The sequence below is a fragment of the Sceloporus undulatus genome, chromosome 6 (assembly GCF_019175285.1).
Source record: "Sceloporus undulatus isolate JIND9_A2432 ecotype Alabama chromosome 6, SceUnd_v1.1, whole genome shotgun sequence".
Lineage (NCBI taxonomy): Eukaryota > Metazoa > Chordata > Lepidosauria > Squamata > Phrynosomatidae > Sceloporus > Sceloporus undulatus.
The window spans coordinates 114717846-114736676 of NC_056527.1; the positions used below are offsets into that span (position 1 = coordinate 114717846).

The 18831-nt window shown below is 43.6% G+C and overlaps 1 protein-coding gene across 1 annotated transcript; it reads right to left on the reverse strand.

Annotated features, from left to right (window-relative positions):
* Positions 1-369: 369 nt before the first annotated feature.
* Positions 370-18553, reverse strand: SLC22A17 (solute carrier family 22 member 17). The gene is made up of 10 exons (XM_042472835.1): positions 18367-18553; positions 16397-16741; positions 14771-14874; positions 13292-13446; positions 11190-11355; positions 9112-9245; positions 8528-8633; positions 7559-7782; positions 4804-4915; positions 370-2387 (listed from the first exon to the last, which is right to left on the reverse strand). The coding sequence occupies exons 2-10, from the start codon at positions 16730-16732 to the stop codon at positions 2072-2074; spliced, it is 1653 nt and encodes a 550-aa protein (XP_042328769.1). The 5' UTR covers positions 16733-16741; positions 18367-18553; the 3' UTR covers positions 370-2071.
* Positions 18554-18831: the final 278 nt, after the last annotated feature.

Consider the following 18831-nt stretch of genomic DNA (forward strand, 5'->3'; position numbering starts at 1 on the left):
GAGCATCACCTGGTAGTGATCCATCTTCTGGAAGGTCTAAACCAGCTGGAAATGGGTTGCAGCCTTTGAGGCAGGGAATGAGATCAGAAATAACTTGGAACTGAAAGGAACATTTCTGCCTTCCAGAATCTCCTGCAATAGGTCCAGAGAGCCCATTTTGCAAGCCTTTCCTCCTCACATAGCTCCTGCAGCCCCAATTTCAATTAAAACACTTGCCCCTTACCCATACAGAATCTGTTACTGAGCACTGGCTATTCTTAGCTATGTGATAGTGGTGCTGTGTTAATGCATAGAACAAAGAAATGATGCACACATACAGGACAATGGATGAAAGGTAACACCATGACTTAATAAATGTTCTGGGATTGATCAGAGTTCTCAAGAATTTTCTTTAATCTGTATTTAGCTTATTAACAGTCAGTAGTTCATTTCCCTTTAGGATTAAAAAGCAGCCAAAACACTTTCCAAATTTAGGTGGGTTGCATTATGAAATATCTTGGAGGAACAGGAGTTGAGTCTAGTCACAGCATTGCCATGTTCCCTTCTTATCTTCAGTATCCTCCCATCAATGATGCCAATTTGCTTTTACTTTTAGCTTAAATGAGTTGAATTACCAGTCACACATGATGGAAGGTTGTGTGAAGTCCCAAGTGAAGTACTGCTGATATTCTTAATGAAGGCTGTGACCCACAGGAGCCTTGTATCTTTGACAATAAGAAAGCCAACATTAAAATAATTGGGGGGAAATTGATAGCTATAGTTAATTTCCGGCTGTTATCGTTTAGACAATGCCCTGGCAAGAAATGTCTATACAGGTGGGTCAAGTTTTGCATACAGTCATGTGGCAGAATAAGAAATCAGTTGAATCAACATGCCTCTTATGTGAGCAGCAAACAAAATAGGTTTTCTGAAGCCCACAAAGAATAGAAATCGCTGGAAAGCACTTCCAGAGGCATCAGCCCCAGGCCTTTTTTTTTTTGGGGGGGGGGGGAAATCAGGTGATGAAAAAGATTCTGAAGGCCCCCAATTCCATTCAAGAAGCTTGGCAAAAAAGATTTAATTAAGAGCCCTTTCTAGACAGATTTGTATCAAAGTGATGAATAATTAGGAATGGAGTGCATAGATTGAAAGCTTTGACCTTGTCCATAAAATATCCAGTGATTTTGAATATAGTTCTTGACCTCAGTTGCTAAAATCTGTAAAATGGGCATGATGATGGAAACTGCTCCAAATAGGTGGTTATTTACAGTTAAGTTTTATGAATTAGGGCAGGCTTTATCTCCCCACAAAGGAGAAGCCTTTGGCAAATTTCAAAGTGTGATCTGAGATAAATGAAACCATGAGGTATCCCAAGAGACTGGGAAATGGATGTAACAGCTAAGTTCTTTTAGAATAGATGTTGAAACAAAAACAGTTCTCTAATACTGGCACTTTCTGACCTATCGTGGCTTTTGTGCCCTTTAACATTTCTCTGCTAGGCAGAAGTCCAGCAGGTAAAGCTTTTCCCTAACTGCCTCCCCAGCTGAGACCAAGCTTGACTACTCAGTTTCTGCTTGTTATAAAGCTATCAGGAAGCTCTTTCAGTGAGTGAAGTGGAGAGCCAGGAAAAGAGGTGAAGAATTTATAAATAGTATCCAAGACTGCTTTCTCCAACCAGGGAGTCCCAAAAACACATCCAAAGGGCACCAGGTTGGAGAAGGCTGACTGAGGACTTTATTGCACACACACGAGGAGTTTTGAGGTTGTTCTGTCTGGCCCCCCACTCTTGGAAGTGTGGGCCTGAGATGTATGGTCCCAGTTCAGACCTAGCCATTTGTGGCAAATCAAAAGGGTGTGGGTCTATCTCTGCCAACAGACTTGTGTGTGGTGGCACAAGCAATTGGCACTGCTGCTCTGGGTTTCTGCTTCTGGTGTGACATTCAGAAGAAGTTGTGTGTCTTCTCACATTACACCAGAAGCAGAAAATGAAAAAGCAGGGGTCACATTAACTACAACTTTGTCCTTTCTCCTCCCTTGTGGATTAGGCCCAATGTGGAGGAAAGTGGTCAAATTCAGTCACGGCAGAGATGCATCAGCTAGTAGGGTTTGGTGTGGACAGTAGGGGCACATCGTCTCGCCGGGTGGCCCCCTCAGCATCTCGGCCTTCGCTCCCCCCGGCTCGGCGGAGCAATGAGGGTCTCCGGTAAAGTTCCCCATCACGCAGGCCTTCAGGCAGAGCCTTGCGTTTGCTCTCGGGAAGCAGCATCAGGCAGAGAAGGGCAAGGATGTTGAGGGACGCCAACACAATATGTTCAAGGAATGAGCCATGCTGTTCTCGCAACCGGAGCACTGGAGCACTTAGACCTCCCAATGATGCCAATGCCAGGATGATGCCTAGGCCTTTTCCCCTGGGGAGAGAACAGCTTTGGTTACACAAGCCGGAACGATGAGAGCTTTTTCAAATGTAGGAATCACATAACCCTCCAGATATTATTAGATGGCAAATTCCAACAGTTCTTATCATGGAGCCGATGGCTAGGGCTGCTGGGAGTTACAGTCTCCCGATAATGGGAGGGCCACATGATTCCTGCCCTTGTTCTAAGGCAATCAACATTCAACATACACAGTGGTCCCTCCACATTTGCTGGGATTAGGGGTGAAGGACATCCATGAATGTGGAAAAACCACTTACCTGAGAGAACACCTCTCTAGGACTCTCCAGGTCCTCCAGTGTAACTCTATGGTCAACATCTGCCTGAAGGTCATAGAATCATGCTTGAGGACTTACAAATGCCTAGAGAAGTGTTTTCTCTAGGAACTTTTAGGTAGTCCAGCACAACTCTATGGTCACATCTGGCAGAGTTATGCCAGAGGACCTAGAGTCCTAGAGAGAACATATTAATCAAAACCGCAAATAATCAAATCTGCAGAAGTCAACCAAATGTGGAGGGTCAACTGTATAAGCATTTTAACACACATGCAACACTGTAATAAGTAACTGCAAGTTGAGTCTCCCTTATTTGAAATGCTTGGGACCGGAGGTGTTTTGGATTTCGGATTTGCATTTACGTACACACTGTCATGTTCAAAATGAAGCACATTTTGAAATTCCTCCTGGAAAGAAGGTTGAAATGTATAATATGTCTTGGAAAAGGAGGTCTGGTCAGCTTGTGTACACAATGAGACATCTTGGCAATGGGACCCAAATCTAAACACAAAATTCATTTATGTTTTGTATACACCTTACGAATGTAGCCTGATGGTTACTTTATACAATATTTAAAATAATTTTGTACATGAAACAATGTTCGTGTTCACTGAACCATCTGAAAGCAAAGGTGTCGTCACTATCTCAACCACCCATGTGGATGATTTTCAAATATTTGGATTTCAGCATTCTGGATAAAGGAGACTGAACCTGTTATCCAAAGTAGTAAAGCATTTATCATTTGTTAGTTTCCCATGAAAGGGCATGGGACCTTGAGGAGTATGAGAGGTCTCATAACACTCTGCTTATGCTGTTCATTGAACAGAAGAAAATGTTATGTGTGACAATGAACAAGGCATCAGAGTTACTGGAAAACACTCCTTCTGCCCTCATGTTTTTCAAGATTTCAGTAAAGTACTTTCCAAGCCTGTGCCCCTTTTCATATGGACTAGGAACCTGTGTTTTATTTTTGTTTTGTGTGTCCGCCAATAATTTCTGACTTATGGTGACCCATCATGGGGTTTTCTTGGCAGGGGTTTGCCATTGCCTTTCCCTGAGACTGAGAGAATGTGACTTGCCCAAGATCAACCAGTGGGTTCATAGCCCCATAAATATCTGTTTTTATGAAAATAAATTCTGTCCCATACTAACGTCTGTCTATGTGTGGCACAATCTTCTACCGTAAGAGTATTGAAGCTTAGACTAAGAAAGTAGTGGAGCTGGGGAGAGTCTGTAAAAATGAGAATGGGGAGGTAACTGCAAATGGGTTCATAATTACTGAGAAAAGGGAGCAAGAGAAGAAACAAGGCCAGTAAAGGGTGAAGGGTGTTAACGTCATCCACTAGGATTTAAAAAAGCATTACGAGACTTTTCTTATCCCAGTGCAAACTCTGAAGTGTATAAAAATGACCCAAGTCCAAAGGGGTGTTTTTTGTGTGCAGAATCGAGTGTTTTCTACTAAAAAATCCAGAAAAAGTGTGGTGAAAGTGAAATAAGAAAGGTAAAATTCATTGTATACATCCTGCATATTTGGGTAGTTCAGTGTACCCCCATTGGAACCAATTACTTTCAAATAAGACCAACTTAATGACAACCAGAACATATCACTTCTGTTTCACTGCATTGTAACTGACTGAAAAGCAGCACTGAGACATGCTTTGTCTCAGCCAATTATATCAGATGGGGTAAAAAAACCCACCATCAATCCAATTCAGGCTACGTGTATTTTTTTGGTCCTAGCTATTTTTGTTTACATAGAAAACCCTCCGGCATAAATGTTGAAACCTAGGAATGCTGTTTAAAATAGTGATGGTGACAGTATCACAGAATGATCCAGCGTAGGTCTAGCTCTGTGTGTATTCTCTAAAGAAAATATGACGCAGGCAGACTTAAAATCTCTTCTGGATTAACAATACAATGAACAAAAGCTTAATTAAAATATAGAATGGGGCAAATAGTAATTGAACTTCAGCCAAAGAAACTCTGCAGGAAGGGGTAGACCAGAAGGTAAAAGTTATGTAAACGTGTTTAAACTAAAAACTTGATCATTTTTATCCCAGTCCCCTGTGTCCCCGCTGCCATGCTTTCCAAAGTCATTCAGCTCTCTCCTGTCTGACCTGATAATGGTGGGAATGACTTCAGAGGCAAAGAAGATACTGAGGGAGCCGGCTGCATGGGATGAGAACAGGCCCAGGATGGAGAATGTCCTCCGTGCAGCATCATTCAGATCTGCAACACAGAGAGAGAGACAAGTATTGAAGCAGTAGTAATCATGCATGGGAAAATTATTACAATTGTATGTATGGGCAAATGAACTAACCTAATCAAAACATTTGTCACCCAAAGCAGAAATAGTTGCTTTAAAATGTATGCAGGCATACCTCAGTTAACAAGCCTTTGATAGTAAAAGTTGTTTTTCTTGAGCAATTTTTTACATCCACCCAAATCCCATTTTGTCCTAATCTGCGGTCTAGCTGAAAGATTTTTAGCAGCATCAGCACCATAAGGCTGGGGAAGGAGGAATGGAGGAACAGATTTTTGGTTTTGGGTTGCAGCAATGTGTCTGGGAGTAAACAATACAATAAAGAAAGCTTGAGCTAGGGAAAAGGAGAACCATGCTCTTGCTGATTCTACTGTAGCCATGTCTGCCTGCATCCAACAGGCAAGATCATTACTGAGCATTCATGAGCAGCAGAACAGAAAGAGTGAAAATAGATAAGCTTCTCTCACCAGCTCCCCAATCTGCATGTTAAGAAAGCAGAGATCTGCTAAGTTTAGCCACCAAAATGAAAATAATTAAGAAAAGTGGAAACTGGTGAATGAAAAACTCATCACTTGGGAGAAACCTTCAAATGGTCTCCAGAACATTAAAAATGTTTTTATCTACTCATATGTGGCTTACCTGGCCCAGTTATTTCATTTCATAGGTGCATATTATTAGTTCTAAATAAAAAAAATAAAATGCTGAAACATGTTGAACTGCTCTCCCTTTTTGTGATGAAAGAACCCATCCCTATTCTTCCATTCCATTTCTGCCTATTAAAGCAGTAATGCCCAAAAATGAATCTATCTTGTTAACTGAAGTATACAGGAAAAAGATGTATTTACATCATGGATTATCAGTAATTATATTCAGTTTTGTTCAGTTTTGAAGGGTCTGGAAACCATGCCGTATGAGGAACGACTTAGGGAGCTGGGGATGTTTAGCCTGGAGAAGAGACGGTTAAGAGGTGATATGATAGCCCTGTTTAAATACTTGAAGGGATGTCATATTGAGGAGGGAGCAAGCTTGTTTTCTGCTGCTCCAGAGAACAGGACACGGAGCAATGGATGCAAGCTCCAGGAAAAAAGATTCCAGCTCAACATTAGGAGGAACTTCCTGAGAGTAAGGGCTGTTCGACAGGGGAACACACTCCTTCCTCAGAGTGTAGTGGAGTCTCCTTCCTTAGAGGTCTTTAAACAGAGGCTGGATGGCCATCTATCAGGGATGCTTTGATTTGGATTTCCTGCATGGCAGAATGGGGTTGGACTGGATGGCCCTTGCGGTCTCTTCCAACTATGATTCTATGATTCATCACAGGTCAACCATGAAACTAATGGCTTTATGCTCACCTACTGATAGGCTGAATATATAGGACAAGGACTATACCACTCCAATACCATGTATGTCTAGCATCTGGAGATGTTCCTTTTGAGGAATACCAATTCTCAGAAGTCTCAGGCAGATGCTGGAAATAGGTAGCCCCAGCAAATAATGTCTCCAAGATCTAGACATATGATGTATTTGTTGTACTCCTTAGACAGTGGGGAGAGCCCAGAAAAGTTCAACCAAAATGACCCAAGGAACTGGAACAGCTTCTCCAAGAGGTGACCACATGATTGGGGCCTTTTACTTTAAGAGATAAAGGGAGTCATGACCAGAGATTATCCAACAATGCAAGTGTAAAAAAAATGGGCATGGTGAAGTCATCCATTCTCATTACTGGACCTCAAGAGCCATCCGACAGAATTACTTAAGCGTACATTCAGGACAGGGAAGGTAAGAGTCCTCCTCACAGCAGATAATTGACTTAATAGGAATTTGCTGTCACCAGCTTAGACAGTTTTAAAAGCGGATTAGACAAATGCAAGGCGAAGGAGAGAACTTTCACTGATTATCAGCTGTTGTGTGAGTATGTGCTTTAAAGTCGCCTGTTGATTTATGGTGTCCTCATGAATTTCATAGGGGTTTTTTCCGGCAAGGAATACTCATAAGTGGTTTTGCCTGTGTGGGGGCTTCCTAGAAGCATCTGGGAGGAGAATCTAGCTTCTCTGGATGCAAACCAGAGCTGAGTTTGCAGCCTGACTTCTGGGTTTTATTTAGTCTCAGATCCCCTTTCTCTAGCTAATGGCTGGGGAAGATAGAGAAGAAACCAGCAGAGTGAATGTGATACCTCAATCCTTGATAAACTCCAGACTGGGCAGCATATGGTACGTGGGCTACATGTGGCTGCCACTTATTTTTGTGGCCACCAGAGAATCCTACTCATACCATTCAACAACTTTATCTTTTTTGAAAAAATTAGAACAGTAGCTCCCCTATAAAACAAAACAAAGCCACCACACTACTTTTTGCACAGTAAAGGATTAAAATTGGATGGATGGGTTGGGGTTAAAGAAGTGAGTTCTGGTCATTTGTTTTTCATTTTTAGCATTGGCAAGGGTGGCCTGCAGAAGATCCTGTAGAGGGAGAGTGAGGACTGGTCCCCAGACTAGCCAAAGATGATGACTCCTGAACTACGAGGTCTTTCATATGATCTACCAGCACTCAGCACCACCATAAACAGATCAGCAAGCATCCAATTCTCTACTCAGCCAGTCCATGAGACTTACACTCTCCCAGGCCCAGCAAGATAAGAGAGGCGATGCCGGTTAATGTGGTGGTGAGGAGTAAAATCCCACGGCGTCCGTACCGGTCAACACTCAGGCACAGGAAGAGGCAGGCTAGGCCCGCACTGCCGGTCGACAGCAGGTAGGAGAGGTAGAACTTGGCATGCGGATCCTCCAGGGATTCCCATGCAAGTTGGTAACAGTGGCAGATGGCATGGGCTATAAACCTGCAGAGGGGGAGGAGGAGGTGGCAGAGACCAAAAATGAAAGGACAGCACAGCTCATTATATACTTTCCACCTGTCTGTTAAAATAACACAGCCATGACATGGATAGAGAAATACAAATTCCTTTCTTTGTGTGCATATACATGTTGAATCTCCCTTATCCAGAATTTTGAAATACCTCAAAAACTAAAACTCTTTTCATGGGTGGCTGAGACAGTGACACCTTTGTTTTCTCACAGTTCAATGTACACACTTTGTTTCATGCCAAAAATATATTATTAAAATATTATGTTATGTATAAAATTCCCTTCAGACTATGGGTATAAGGTGTATATGAAACATAAAAGAATTTTGTGTTTAGACTTGGGGGTCCCATTTCCAAGATACCTTATTATGTACATGTGAATAGAGGTATTCCAAAATACTTCTGGTCCCAAACATTTTGGATAAGGAATGCTCAACCTGTATGTGTAACATATCGGCAGTTCTTTATACAAACACTTGTACAAAGGACAGATGCACCCCAATATTTATTTTCATTCATTCACACTTTCCAATATTTTTTACTTCATTATACTATATACATGCGGGTGCAACCTGCTCCTCTTTCTCATTTTTAGGTTCCCCCTCCCCACCATCTTCAAAGGGTTTTCTCCTCTAGCATCCTGTTACATATCTCTCCCATCTTGTCCCTCCACTCCCAGCAATGCCTGGTTCCCAGGGACATCATGTCAGGAGCAACTTACGTGGTAAAACCAAGGATGAGAACATTTTTCCAGATGTTTCTGCAGGATAGCATAGCACGGAGGGAGATTTGGGCCGCAGCAGGGAGGTGGCAGGCATTGTCAAGTTCTTCAAAAAAGGAGAAGACGTTGAAGGAATTTCAGGGGATGCATTAAAAGAGAAGGGCAGAAGGAACACCACACAATGCTTGACACAACTTTTTTTAAGCACAGAGGGACCCAGGACAAGGAAGAGGAACCTGTGGTCCTCCAGATGTCATTCAACTATGACTCCCATCATTCTTCACCTTTAACCAAGCTGGCACAAGCTGATGGGAATGGCAGCTCATCACCATCTGGAGGGCCACAGGATGGAGGTAGCCCAGTTCATCTGAGCCCTCACAGAATCCAAGGGTTAGAAGAGATAGGGAGGGAAATCTAGTCCAACTCTTTCCCATGCAGGAATATACAACTAAAACACTCCTGAGAGATGGTCATTCATCCTCTGATTAAAAACAAGAGTCCACCACCTTCCGAGGTGCTCTGATGAGAAGCTTGACATCAGCTTATATTTGATAAAAGGCCTTTTGGCATCTTTCAAGACTTACCAGCTAGTGCTTCTTGAGCATCAGACTCCTGGGCACCACCTCCCTGGGCAAGGTCTATCAGAATCTCCTTGGCTTGAGCTGTGCGGTGAGTGGCCAAAAGCCAACGGGGCGATTCGGGGTAAAATCCAGGGCAGCTAGGAAAGAATGGTGAGGGGGGAATTGGGTATCAGGGACACAAACTTTGACAATCTTATAATCGGAGTGGGCTGTCTTCAGACTGCAGGTGGGCAACTGTGATTTGCCCAACTCACATCAGCCCTAAGCAATGATGAGGGATTATGGGAACTACAGTTTACAAACATTGGGTGGGACAAAGTTGTCAACCTCTTTCTTTTAGTGTTACAGTCTTCCTCTGAGGCTCAGAGAATGTGACTTGCCCAAGATCACCCAGTGGGTTTCCATGTTTGAGCAGATTCTGTTCTCCAGAGTCGTAGTTCAACTTTCAAACCTCTACACCACATGAGTGGGTTAGGCAGTAGTTAATGGTGATGTTCAATCCTGCCCTGCTTTGTGTTCCCCTAGACAAAAATACAGGAGGTATTGACACAACTGATGGGGACTTGTTGATTGTGGCACCAAGTCTGTGGAACACCCTTCAAAAGGAGGTTAGTCTGTCTCCATCTCTGCTTACTGATGGCCTTTTTGGAGTGATGTGTCTTCATATTGAATAAAACCCATGGTTATTTTACAAAATAACTGCTTCACTACTAAGCATTTTTCAAAGACAAAGGCCTCTGCATGTTATTTAAAAGCAACAAAAAGTCTTGTGGCACCTTAAATGTTGTTTCATTTGGCAGAATATTATACACTTAACCTGGGAAGGTGGGAATTACATTTAACTGACATCAAACAGTGATCATTTCCTTAACAGCAGCCATTAAAATACAATAGTTGGCTGGTGAAACAGACATTATCACACTAATGAACAGATTAAAATTTGTTGCATGATAAAAGCCTTACTCTCTATTCCTGCCACAGAAGATAAGGATGAGCCTTGTGATTAACTCTTGTTTGGTTGTTTTGCATTGGCATCTGTCCCTGAATTTCTTTTGTTCAAGGATAGTCACCTTAAGGTGTAGACAGGGGTGTGGCAATAGAGGATCCTGTGTAGTAGTAGTAATAATAATAATAATAATAATAATAATAATAATAATAATAATAATAATTTGTTTTATTTATATACCGCTATTCCAAAGATCATAGCGGTGAACAGCAAGTAAGCTAATTAGCAAGTAAGCTAATTTGCCCCCAACAGCCTGGGTACTCATTTTAGCGACCTTGGAAGGATGCAAGCCTGAGTCGAGCTTGGGCCCTTTTCCTGGTCTTGAACTCGCAACCTTGTGGTTTTGAGTGAATGGCTGCAGTAAAGGCATTTAACCACTGTGCCACCAGGGCTCCTTAAATACTTAAATATTGTGTACTTAAGTATTTAGTAGTGAAGTATTCAAGCTACTCGAGTACTTAAGATTTTCTCCAGGTCAGGCATAGGTGGCAAGGAGTGTTGCTAGTTTTCAAAATAGCTGTAAGGGACAGTCAAAATTCATAACATGCAGGGTTGACCATTAAGAAGTAGATATTAACATTATCTTTCCCTAAACAGCAAATAAAAGCATTGATTTCAGTTAACATAAGTTGCCTCTGCACTGTAGAAATAATCCAGTTTGATACCACCTTTACTGCCATGGCTCAATGCTGTGAAATTCTGGGAATTGTAGTTTTGTGAGACATTTAACCTTTTCTGTCAGAGAGCTCTGGTCTGGAGCCACAACAAACTACAGTTCCCAGAATTCTACAGTATTGAGCCACGGCAGTAAAAGTAGGGTCAAACTGGATTATTTCTGCAGTAAGAATGCAACCCACATCAGGCATTTCTCTGTAAAATTAACACATTGCCTACATTCAGAAACTACATGACACACCATGAATTTGAAGGTAGCTAACATCATCAACAAAAACAACAATAAACACCCAGATGGAGCTCTTTTGGCAGGAGAGATTATGTAATTAAGGGAAGAGAAAGACTGATGAAGGGGGGGGGGGGGGGTTAGAGAGATTATAGTGATGCAACCCTAACTTACCCATATAGCAGGCAAAGCCCAAGCCCCGAGGACATCACACCCTGTAGGACCCGCCAGCTGCCACAAGCCAGTGCCAGCCCTAGAAGTAGGAAATGGCCTCCAACCATGAGGAGGTCTCCTGCCATAGCCACTGGCAGCCGCTGGGGAGGACAGCACAGTTCCAACCCTTTAAAAAAAGGAGGGGGGGGGGAAATAAAAGAAAGCCTTCAACCAACCATTCTCTTTATGTTCCCTCCATGTTTCGAGTTGTCTATATGCCCTTCTTGTCTCGATCATATGTGTGGCTTGCTTCTTCTGCAGGGAAAGTAGTGGCCTTGTTTACATGTGGTGTTCTGCCCTGAGTTCTCCTTGGGCTCACTGTGTTGTTTACATGACACGGGGCCAGAACCCCAAACTGAATCCTGAATGTCTTTATGATGCCCACACCCAATTCAGGACTTCCTCCCTTTAACCTGTGTTTAAATAACTCACCTTTTGCTGTATGTTTTTGTCTCTCTTTGCAGTGATGATTGTGTCTGCTTTTTCATTTTTGGACCCTGCAAGCTGCCTGCCACTACCGTAGCAGGTGCAAGGCACCTTGAGGTCAGAACGATGCACCAAGCATTGATAGCATTGCTGGGCACCTCATTCTCACCTCAGTAGTGGCACTGGATGATGAATGAGTGCCACATGGGAAGCCAGTAACCCATTGTTTGTGGCAAGCACCAAAAACCCACAGCAGGAGGAGAGCAGGTAATAGGCAAATTCAAGGGGAATTTGTAGACCAAATACTTTGTGGGCAGCTTGGAGTATTCTGGCAAGTGTAGACGTGTCCAGCGAGAGCCTCATAACTGTTTCACATATTCCTGCAGAAGAGGCTAACCACACTGATGAACTGATGATTGAGACAGAAAGATTAGAGCAGGCAGGTGAGTAGTAGAAGAGACAGACAAATGTGATGAGGAGAACATTTCAAATCTGCATGGAATATTTATAGCTAGAAGAACATTTCCTCTGTTGTTTGTACAGTTTTGAAATGTTATTTTCTGAACTATGCCTTCCAGAATATCCCAAGCTATTTCCAAGGAATGCAAATACAGTCGGCCCTTTTTATACACAGTTTGAAAATGTTCAAAAAAGTATAAATTTCAAACCTTGATTTTCAATTTTTAATAAGGGACACCATTTTGTTATGTCATTACATTTAATGGAACTTGAGTACTCACAGATTTTGTTATCCATGAGAGATCTTGAAACCAAACCCCAGCGTATAACAAGACTCCACTGTATAATTTTAACAATAAAAGAGTTCAAAAGCATAGGAATAAAACACCAGGTGGAAACACAGTACCAATGGCACAGCCTGAATTAAAAAGGTCTAAACAAAAAAGACCCTACACTTCTGCGAAGTATCTAAAATTGTTAAGATCTGGGTGCTGCACAGATAATACCACTGAGCAGTGGATATTCTCTCAAGCCAGGACACTGTTACAGAGAAGGTATGACTCCCTTTCACTGTCTATTTAATTTCTCTACGAATAAGTATCTGAAAAAAGGTTCCCTCAGATAAAGTGAAAGGTTTAAATGGGCTTGCCATTATGATTGCAGCCAGGGGCATTTCTAGAGGGCGGATGTCTGCCTTCCGATGTGGAGTGTACTACTACACTTCTCTGTTGGTAGACTTGGACTTCCAGAGACTGAAGATCTTAGGAACAGCCTGGTCCATTTGTCCAGAGCAAGTAAGGAGGCTGCTTGGAATTCCTGTCAGCACACCATGGCAAACTCTTGGAGGCCTCTCCCATCACTTAATAGTGCCTGGACTCATTCAGGACTTTTGAAGAAGGCAGGTAGACCGGAATACCGCAGGACATGGACAGTCTCCAGCCATTGGCAGCAAGTAGACAAAAGCCTTTCTGTCCTATAGCACCCATTCTGCTCCTGAGGGACCACTGATCTGAGCCTGGTGGTGACAGTGTGAGTTACCACACTAGGATGATACCAACCCTAGCAATGCCACAGATTGCAGCTGATGACTGGCCTGAACCAATGAATTCAAATCTGCAAGCCCCAGGAAAAACATAAAGGAAGCATGAGGTCAGACTAAGACAGGAAGGAATACTCACGGCTAAGGTAGAGGGCAAGCTGCATGCCACCCAACATTGCCCCCCAGAGACAACGACCCAACATGAACACAGAGGGTGAGGCAGCAAATGCAGCCAAAATGCCTGCAGGGCAGCCAAGAGCAAGTGCCAGGAGAAGAGTGCTACGCCGTCCCACACTGCAGACAAGAAACACAAGAAGTTACTCCACCATCCATTTTCTTATTCTTTCCTTTCCATTCTGAAGTGTGTGACTGTTCCTTACTCCTGTCCATTCAGAAATATCTCACTTTCCTCTGGCAGAAAAAGCAAGCCACAGTGATGATTAAGGCAAAGAGGGTGGCCACTTCAGCTAAACAAAAAATTAGTGTGTGTTTGTGTGTTGTGCACTTTCAAGTCGCTTCCAACTTATGACAACCCTAAGGCGAACCTATCATGAGGTTTTCTTGGCAGAGGAAGTTTGCAGTTGTCTTCCTCTGAGGCTGAGAGCATGTGACTTGCCCAATGTCACCCAATGAGTTTCATAGCTGAGCGGGAACTGAACCCTGGTCTCCAAAATCATAGTCCACCACTCAAACTGCTATGCCATACTGGCTCAAACAAAAACTTTAGCATGTTTTAACTTCTGAACTGCTCTCGCTGAGAAGAATGAGAAATTAAAGGGAACGAGATGAAACAAATTTGGGAGAAAGAATGTGCTTACAAATTCCCATTCAAATTTTGTTACCAAGATTCCAATTTTATGTTTTTTAAATTCTGATTTCTTGCAATCTACCCAGTGGTTCGCCTTAAGGGTTGCCCTAAGTCAGAAACAACTTGAAGTCACACAACAACAATGCCTCTCTGCCCTGTATGCAGGAGACAATTCTGCCACTAGGTGTTCCATCACCTGCGAGTTTTGCTAAGGAGGGGCACATTGAGATGTGTCAGGAGTAGAGCTTGAAAAGGTTACTTTTTCAGTTACAACTTCCACCTCTTTGTCACTTCCAATACAGGAATCCTGGGATCTGTAGTTTTACAAGGTCTTTAACCTTCACTGCCAAAGACTGCAGGTGCCTCACAAAACTACAGATCCCAGGATTCTGTAGGATGAAGCCATGGCAGCTAAAGTGGTGTCAAACTGCATTACAGTGGTACCTCGGGATACGAAATACCCAGGTTACGAAATTTTCGGGATACGAAAAAAATCCCATAGGAAAACATTGTTCCGGGTTACGAATGTTTTTTCGGGTTACGAAAAAACTTTTGGTGCTTTTTTCGGCTTTTTCGCACGGAATCACGGCTTTTCCCCATTAGCGCCTATGGCAATTCGGCTTACGAAGGCTTTTCGGGTTACGAACGGTGCCACGGAACGAATTAATTTCGTAACCCGAGGCACCACTGTATTTCTGCACTGCAGATGTACGACAAGTTCTGGAAAACTTTAGCTTTACACCTTGATAATCTTTCTCCCCAGTTTCTCGTCCTAACACCAATCCCAACAATATTCCAACAGAGTCTTACCTGTCTGCTAAGTGACCCAGAAAAAGGGCTCCAGCAGCAAATCCCAAGAGGAAACAGAGCTGCTCCAAGGGGACAACCCACGCTCGAGAACAGTCCAAGGACCACTAAAGAGAAATGAAGATGAGAAGAAGGAAGAATGATAGAATAACAGACAACAAGGATCTTTTTGGTACAAAAGGAACAAAGTTATCTCCCCTCCAAGTCAAAAGTCACTGTATCTTTGGCTGGTTAAGTTATTTTGGCACCTGCAGGACCAAAACTCACAAATATGTTTCTTCTATTTCCTGGCAGTAAAAATATGGTGAATAACGAACAATCTGTTGCCCTTCTGTGTCCCCCTAAATGGGAGGGTTCCCTGGGGCAGCTGACTTGGTCTGCCAAATGGTTGGGCCAACTCTGACCTGGATGATAACTAAAATAAAAAATGTACACAGTGTTTTCAACCAACACGGTCAAGCAGTTACAGCTCATTGCAAAGAGGAGGAGGAAGTTCAAGCAGGCCTAGCATTCTTCGTAGGCACTCTGCACATGGCTAGGACCCTCCTCTATCTTAATGACTATTTCATGGGATCAAGAACTGAGGCCAGCACTAAAAACCGGTTTGGGTGTGTGTTTAAAATTAAACACTCCCTGTAGGAGTGAAAGAATGTAACAGTGCAGGCCTAGGAGCAAGGTAGCCCAGGTGTGCCATTAAAAAAACAAACATTTATCTTGCTCTTCTTTCAAAGAATTCAAAAGGAGAACACATAGTTCTTTCTGCTTCACCAATTTAATTCTCACAGCAAATTTTGTGGGGTAAACCTGCCAAAGAGATAGTGGTGGGCCCAAAGTCACCTACTGTGCTTCTTGAGGAATCTGAACCCACAACTTTTTGATCCAAGGATGACATTTTATTCATTATGAGATACTAAATCCACGGGGCACATCAGAGTAAAAGTGGAGATTGGAAGCAGTACCTTTTTTTTGGAGTACAATCTGGAAACCCCCTGGGTGATCTCTCTCAGAGGAAGGCAATGGCAACCCCTCCCCCCCAAAAAACATGCTAAGAAAACCTTATGATAGAGTAGCCTTAGGGTACCTATAAGGTGGATATGACTTGAAGGGACACAACAACAACAACAACAACATAAGTGTCTATAAAAGTGTCTGCCAGCATGTGTTTGCACACCTTCAAGTCACCTGTTGATTTATAGCAATCCCATGAATTTTACAGGGTTTTCTCAGGCAAAGAATATTCAGTGGGAGTTTTGCCAGTTCCTTCCTCTGAAATACAGCCTATACCTGGTATCCATTGGTGATCTCCCCTCCAAGGACTAACCAGAGCTGATACTGCTTACCTTGCAAGATCAGAAGAGATCGGATGCCTTTATGGTATCTAGGCCTTCCGCCAGCATGCCCACTGGATTTTTGGAACTGTAGTCCAAAAAACCCCACAACACTCTGAGATACTAACTCTGGGGAGTTGAGTGGCAGAAAAAAAGCAGGTACTTTTTTGGACCTCAACTTCCAGCATACCTATTGCCAGCATGGCAAGTGGCCATTCTAGTATGGGGATTCTAGGATTTGTAGTCCAAAAAAGTAAGCTCCATGAAAAAAGGGGGAAAAAGCAGCATTGTGATGTCTCACCTCAGTGACTGGATTGCTGGTGAGTGCTGGGAGTGCTCCATATTCCCAGTTTTGACAGTGGGCATCCTGGCAAGTGGTGTTCTCAGGCAGCTTGGTGCCATTGGGGTCCCGACAGTGCCGCGGAGGTGTGAGGGTGAAGAGGGCATCAGAGCCATCCCCAAGTCCCAGGAGAAGGCAGGGCAGACAACTCAGGGCCAGGAGGAGACGCTGGCGCCGACCCCCTGCTCCCAGCCGCCCCAGCAGCCATTCAAAGGATGGGGGCCCCGCTTCAGAGGTGGGGGCTGCAAAGTCCCTTCGTGGGGCCCCAGGGTCTGGCGTTGGAGGGCTGGTATCCATGGGCAGCCTCTGTGGAGAGAAAGAGGGAAGAAGGCAGTTAAATCTACAAGCAAGGGGCAAAAGAGAGGGAAGGGAGGAAAAGTGAGGAGGATGGAGAAAGAAGGGGAAGAAGAAAAGGAAAGATGAGTATCAGAGAGAAAAGAGTATCAGCGGAAAAAGTGGGTGAATAGACAGGAAGAGTGGATAATGAGTGAGAAATAGGAAACAAAAGGCAAAAGGCTGGAAGAAGGGGAAACGGTATGAAAAAGGTATGAAAAGGGAGGGAAGGAGGAGGAAGACAAGGAGGATAAGATGAATATCAGAGAGAAGCGTGTCAGTGAAAAGGTGGGTAAACAGACAGCAAGAATGGATAATGGGTGAGGAAAAGAAAAGAAGAGGAAGTAGGAGAAATGGTATGGAAAAGGTATGAAAATGGAGGGAAAGAGGCAGAAGACAGGAAGGAAAAGATGAACAATAGTGAGAAAAGAATATCAAGTGGATAATGAGTAAGTAATTGAAAAGACAAGAAAAGAAAAAAGGCAAAGGGCAGAGAGAAAGGGAAATGGCATGAAAAAGGTATGCAAATGGGGGGAGAAGGAGGAAGAGATTGAGGAAAAGATGAATAGAAGCAAGAAAAGAATATCAATGAGAAAGTGGGTGAGAAAAACCTAGAAAAGAAGGTGAAGAGAGGAAGAAAAGTAAACAGGAGGAAAAGGGTATGGAAATGGAGAGAAGGAGGCGGAAGACAAGGAGGAAAAGAGGAACAGAAATAAGAAAAGAATTATCAGCAATAAGGTGGATGGATAGACAGGAAGAGTGGATAATGAGTAAGTAAACGAAAAGAAAGGAAAAGAAAAGGTGAAGGGCAGGAAGAAGAGGGAAATGGTATGAAAAAAGGTATGGAAATGGCGGAAAGGAGGAGGAAAACAGGGAGGAAAAGAGAAAAGAGTATCAGTGAGAAGGTGGGTTATGAGACAGGAAGAGTGGATAATGAGTAATAGAAAAGAAAAGAGAGGTGAAAGGCAGGAAGAAGGGGAAATGGTATGAAAGAAAGGTATGCAAATGGAGGAAAGGTGGAGGAAAAGAAGTAGAAAAGATGAAGGGCAGAGAGAAAAGATTATGGATAATGGGTTTGGAATAGAAAAGAGAGGAAGAATGGAGTAAAGGGGGAAAGTGAGAGGAAGGAGGAGGGAAATAAAAAGGGATGTAGACGGAAAAGGGGGATCAGGGAGGTGTGGAAGATATGAAAGAGAAGGGGAAGGGGCTGAGGAAAAGCTCAAGGGCAAATGCTACCCAGATGAATATATATATATATATATATATGGGTCTGATTTGGGGTTGGAGAAAAAATGGTGGGTGGGGTCCCTCCAAGAGCAAAAAAGAGAAGGAATGGGGAAGGGAGGGGGGAGGAAAGATGGTCTCCTATGGAAGGAGGGATGGGGAAAGGGGTGTGTGGAGGAAGAATAGGAGAGAAGAAGGAGAGGCCCCTTCTTCTTTCTCTCTCGGGGTCCCAGAAATGGAGATAGAAGGAGGGCATAGAAATATAGAAAAGGAGAGAAAGAGGGAGGAAAAGGGGAACGCGAAAGGCTGGGAGGAGGAGGAAAGAGGAGGGAAGGATGGAGGGGTGGAGGAGAGGGAAAAGGTCGGGGACCCACCACCAGGAGCCGGCCGAGGGAGACTCAGTGGGCCCCGGGCCCCTCCAGAAGAGGGCCTCCATGGCCCCTCAAAACCCCGGCCTAAAGTAGCCAGCCCTGCCGGGAAAGAGGGAAGCTCCCCGGCCTTCTTCTCCCGACTGAGGCGGACTCAGGGAACGGAGCCCGGATGCGTCACTAACATAACCCCCTTCTTCTTCTCCTCCTTCTCCTTCTCCACATTCCTCCCGCCCATTTCGGATTAATGAATCTGGATTAACCCCTCCTTTTCCTGCTGGTTGAGTTTCCCATGGGGCTGTGTCCACACTTCATCGATAACCCGTTTTGAAAGCGCTTTAACTGCTTTGTCTGCCTGCTATGGAATTCTGGGAAGTCCAGATCTCCACTGGCCGCTTTTTCCGACAAGCAAAAGTGATTTCACCCCAGAAATATTTGGCCAATATATCCTTTTAAAGAGTCCCCCTCCCC

Coding starts and splice junctions, on each gene's coding strand:
- SLC22A17 (XM_042472835.1), bottom strand. CDS start 16,732: ATGGATACCAGCCCTCCAACGCCAGACCCTGGGGCCCCACGAAGGGAC. Junction 9,246..11,189: donor GGGCTTTGCCTGCTATATGG/GTAAGTTAGGGT, acceptor ATTCTTTCCTAG/CTGCCCTGGATTTTACCCCG. Junction 4,916..7,558: donor CTTGCTGGGCCTGGGAGAGT/GTAAGTCTCATG, acceptor TCTGTGTTGCAG/ATCTGAATGATGCTGCACGG.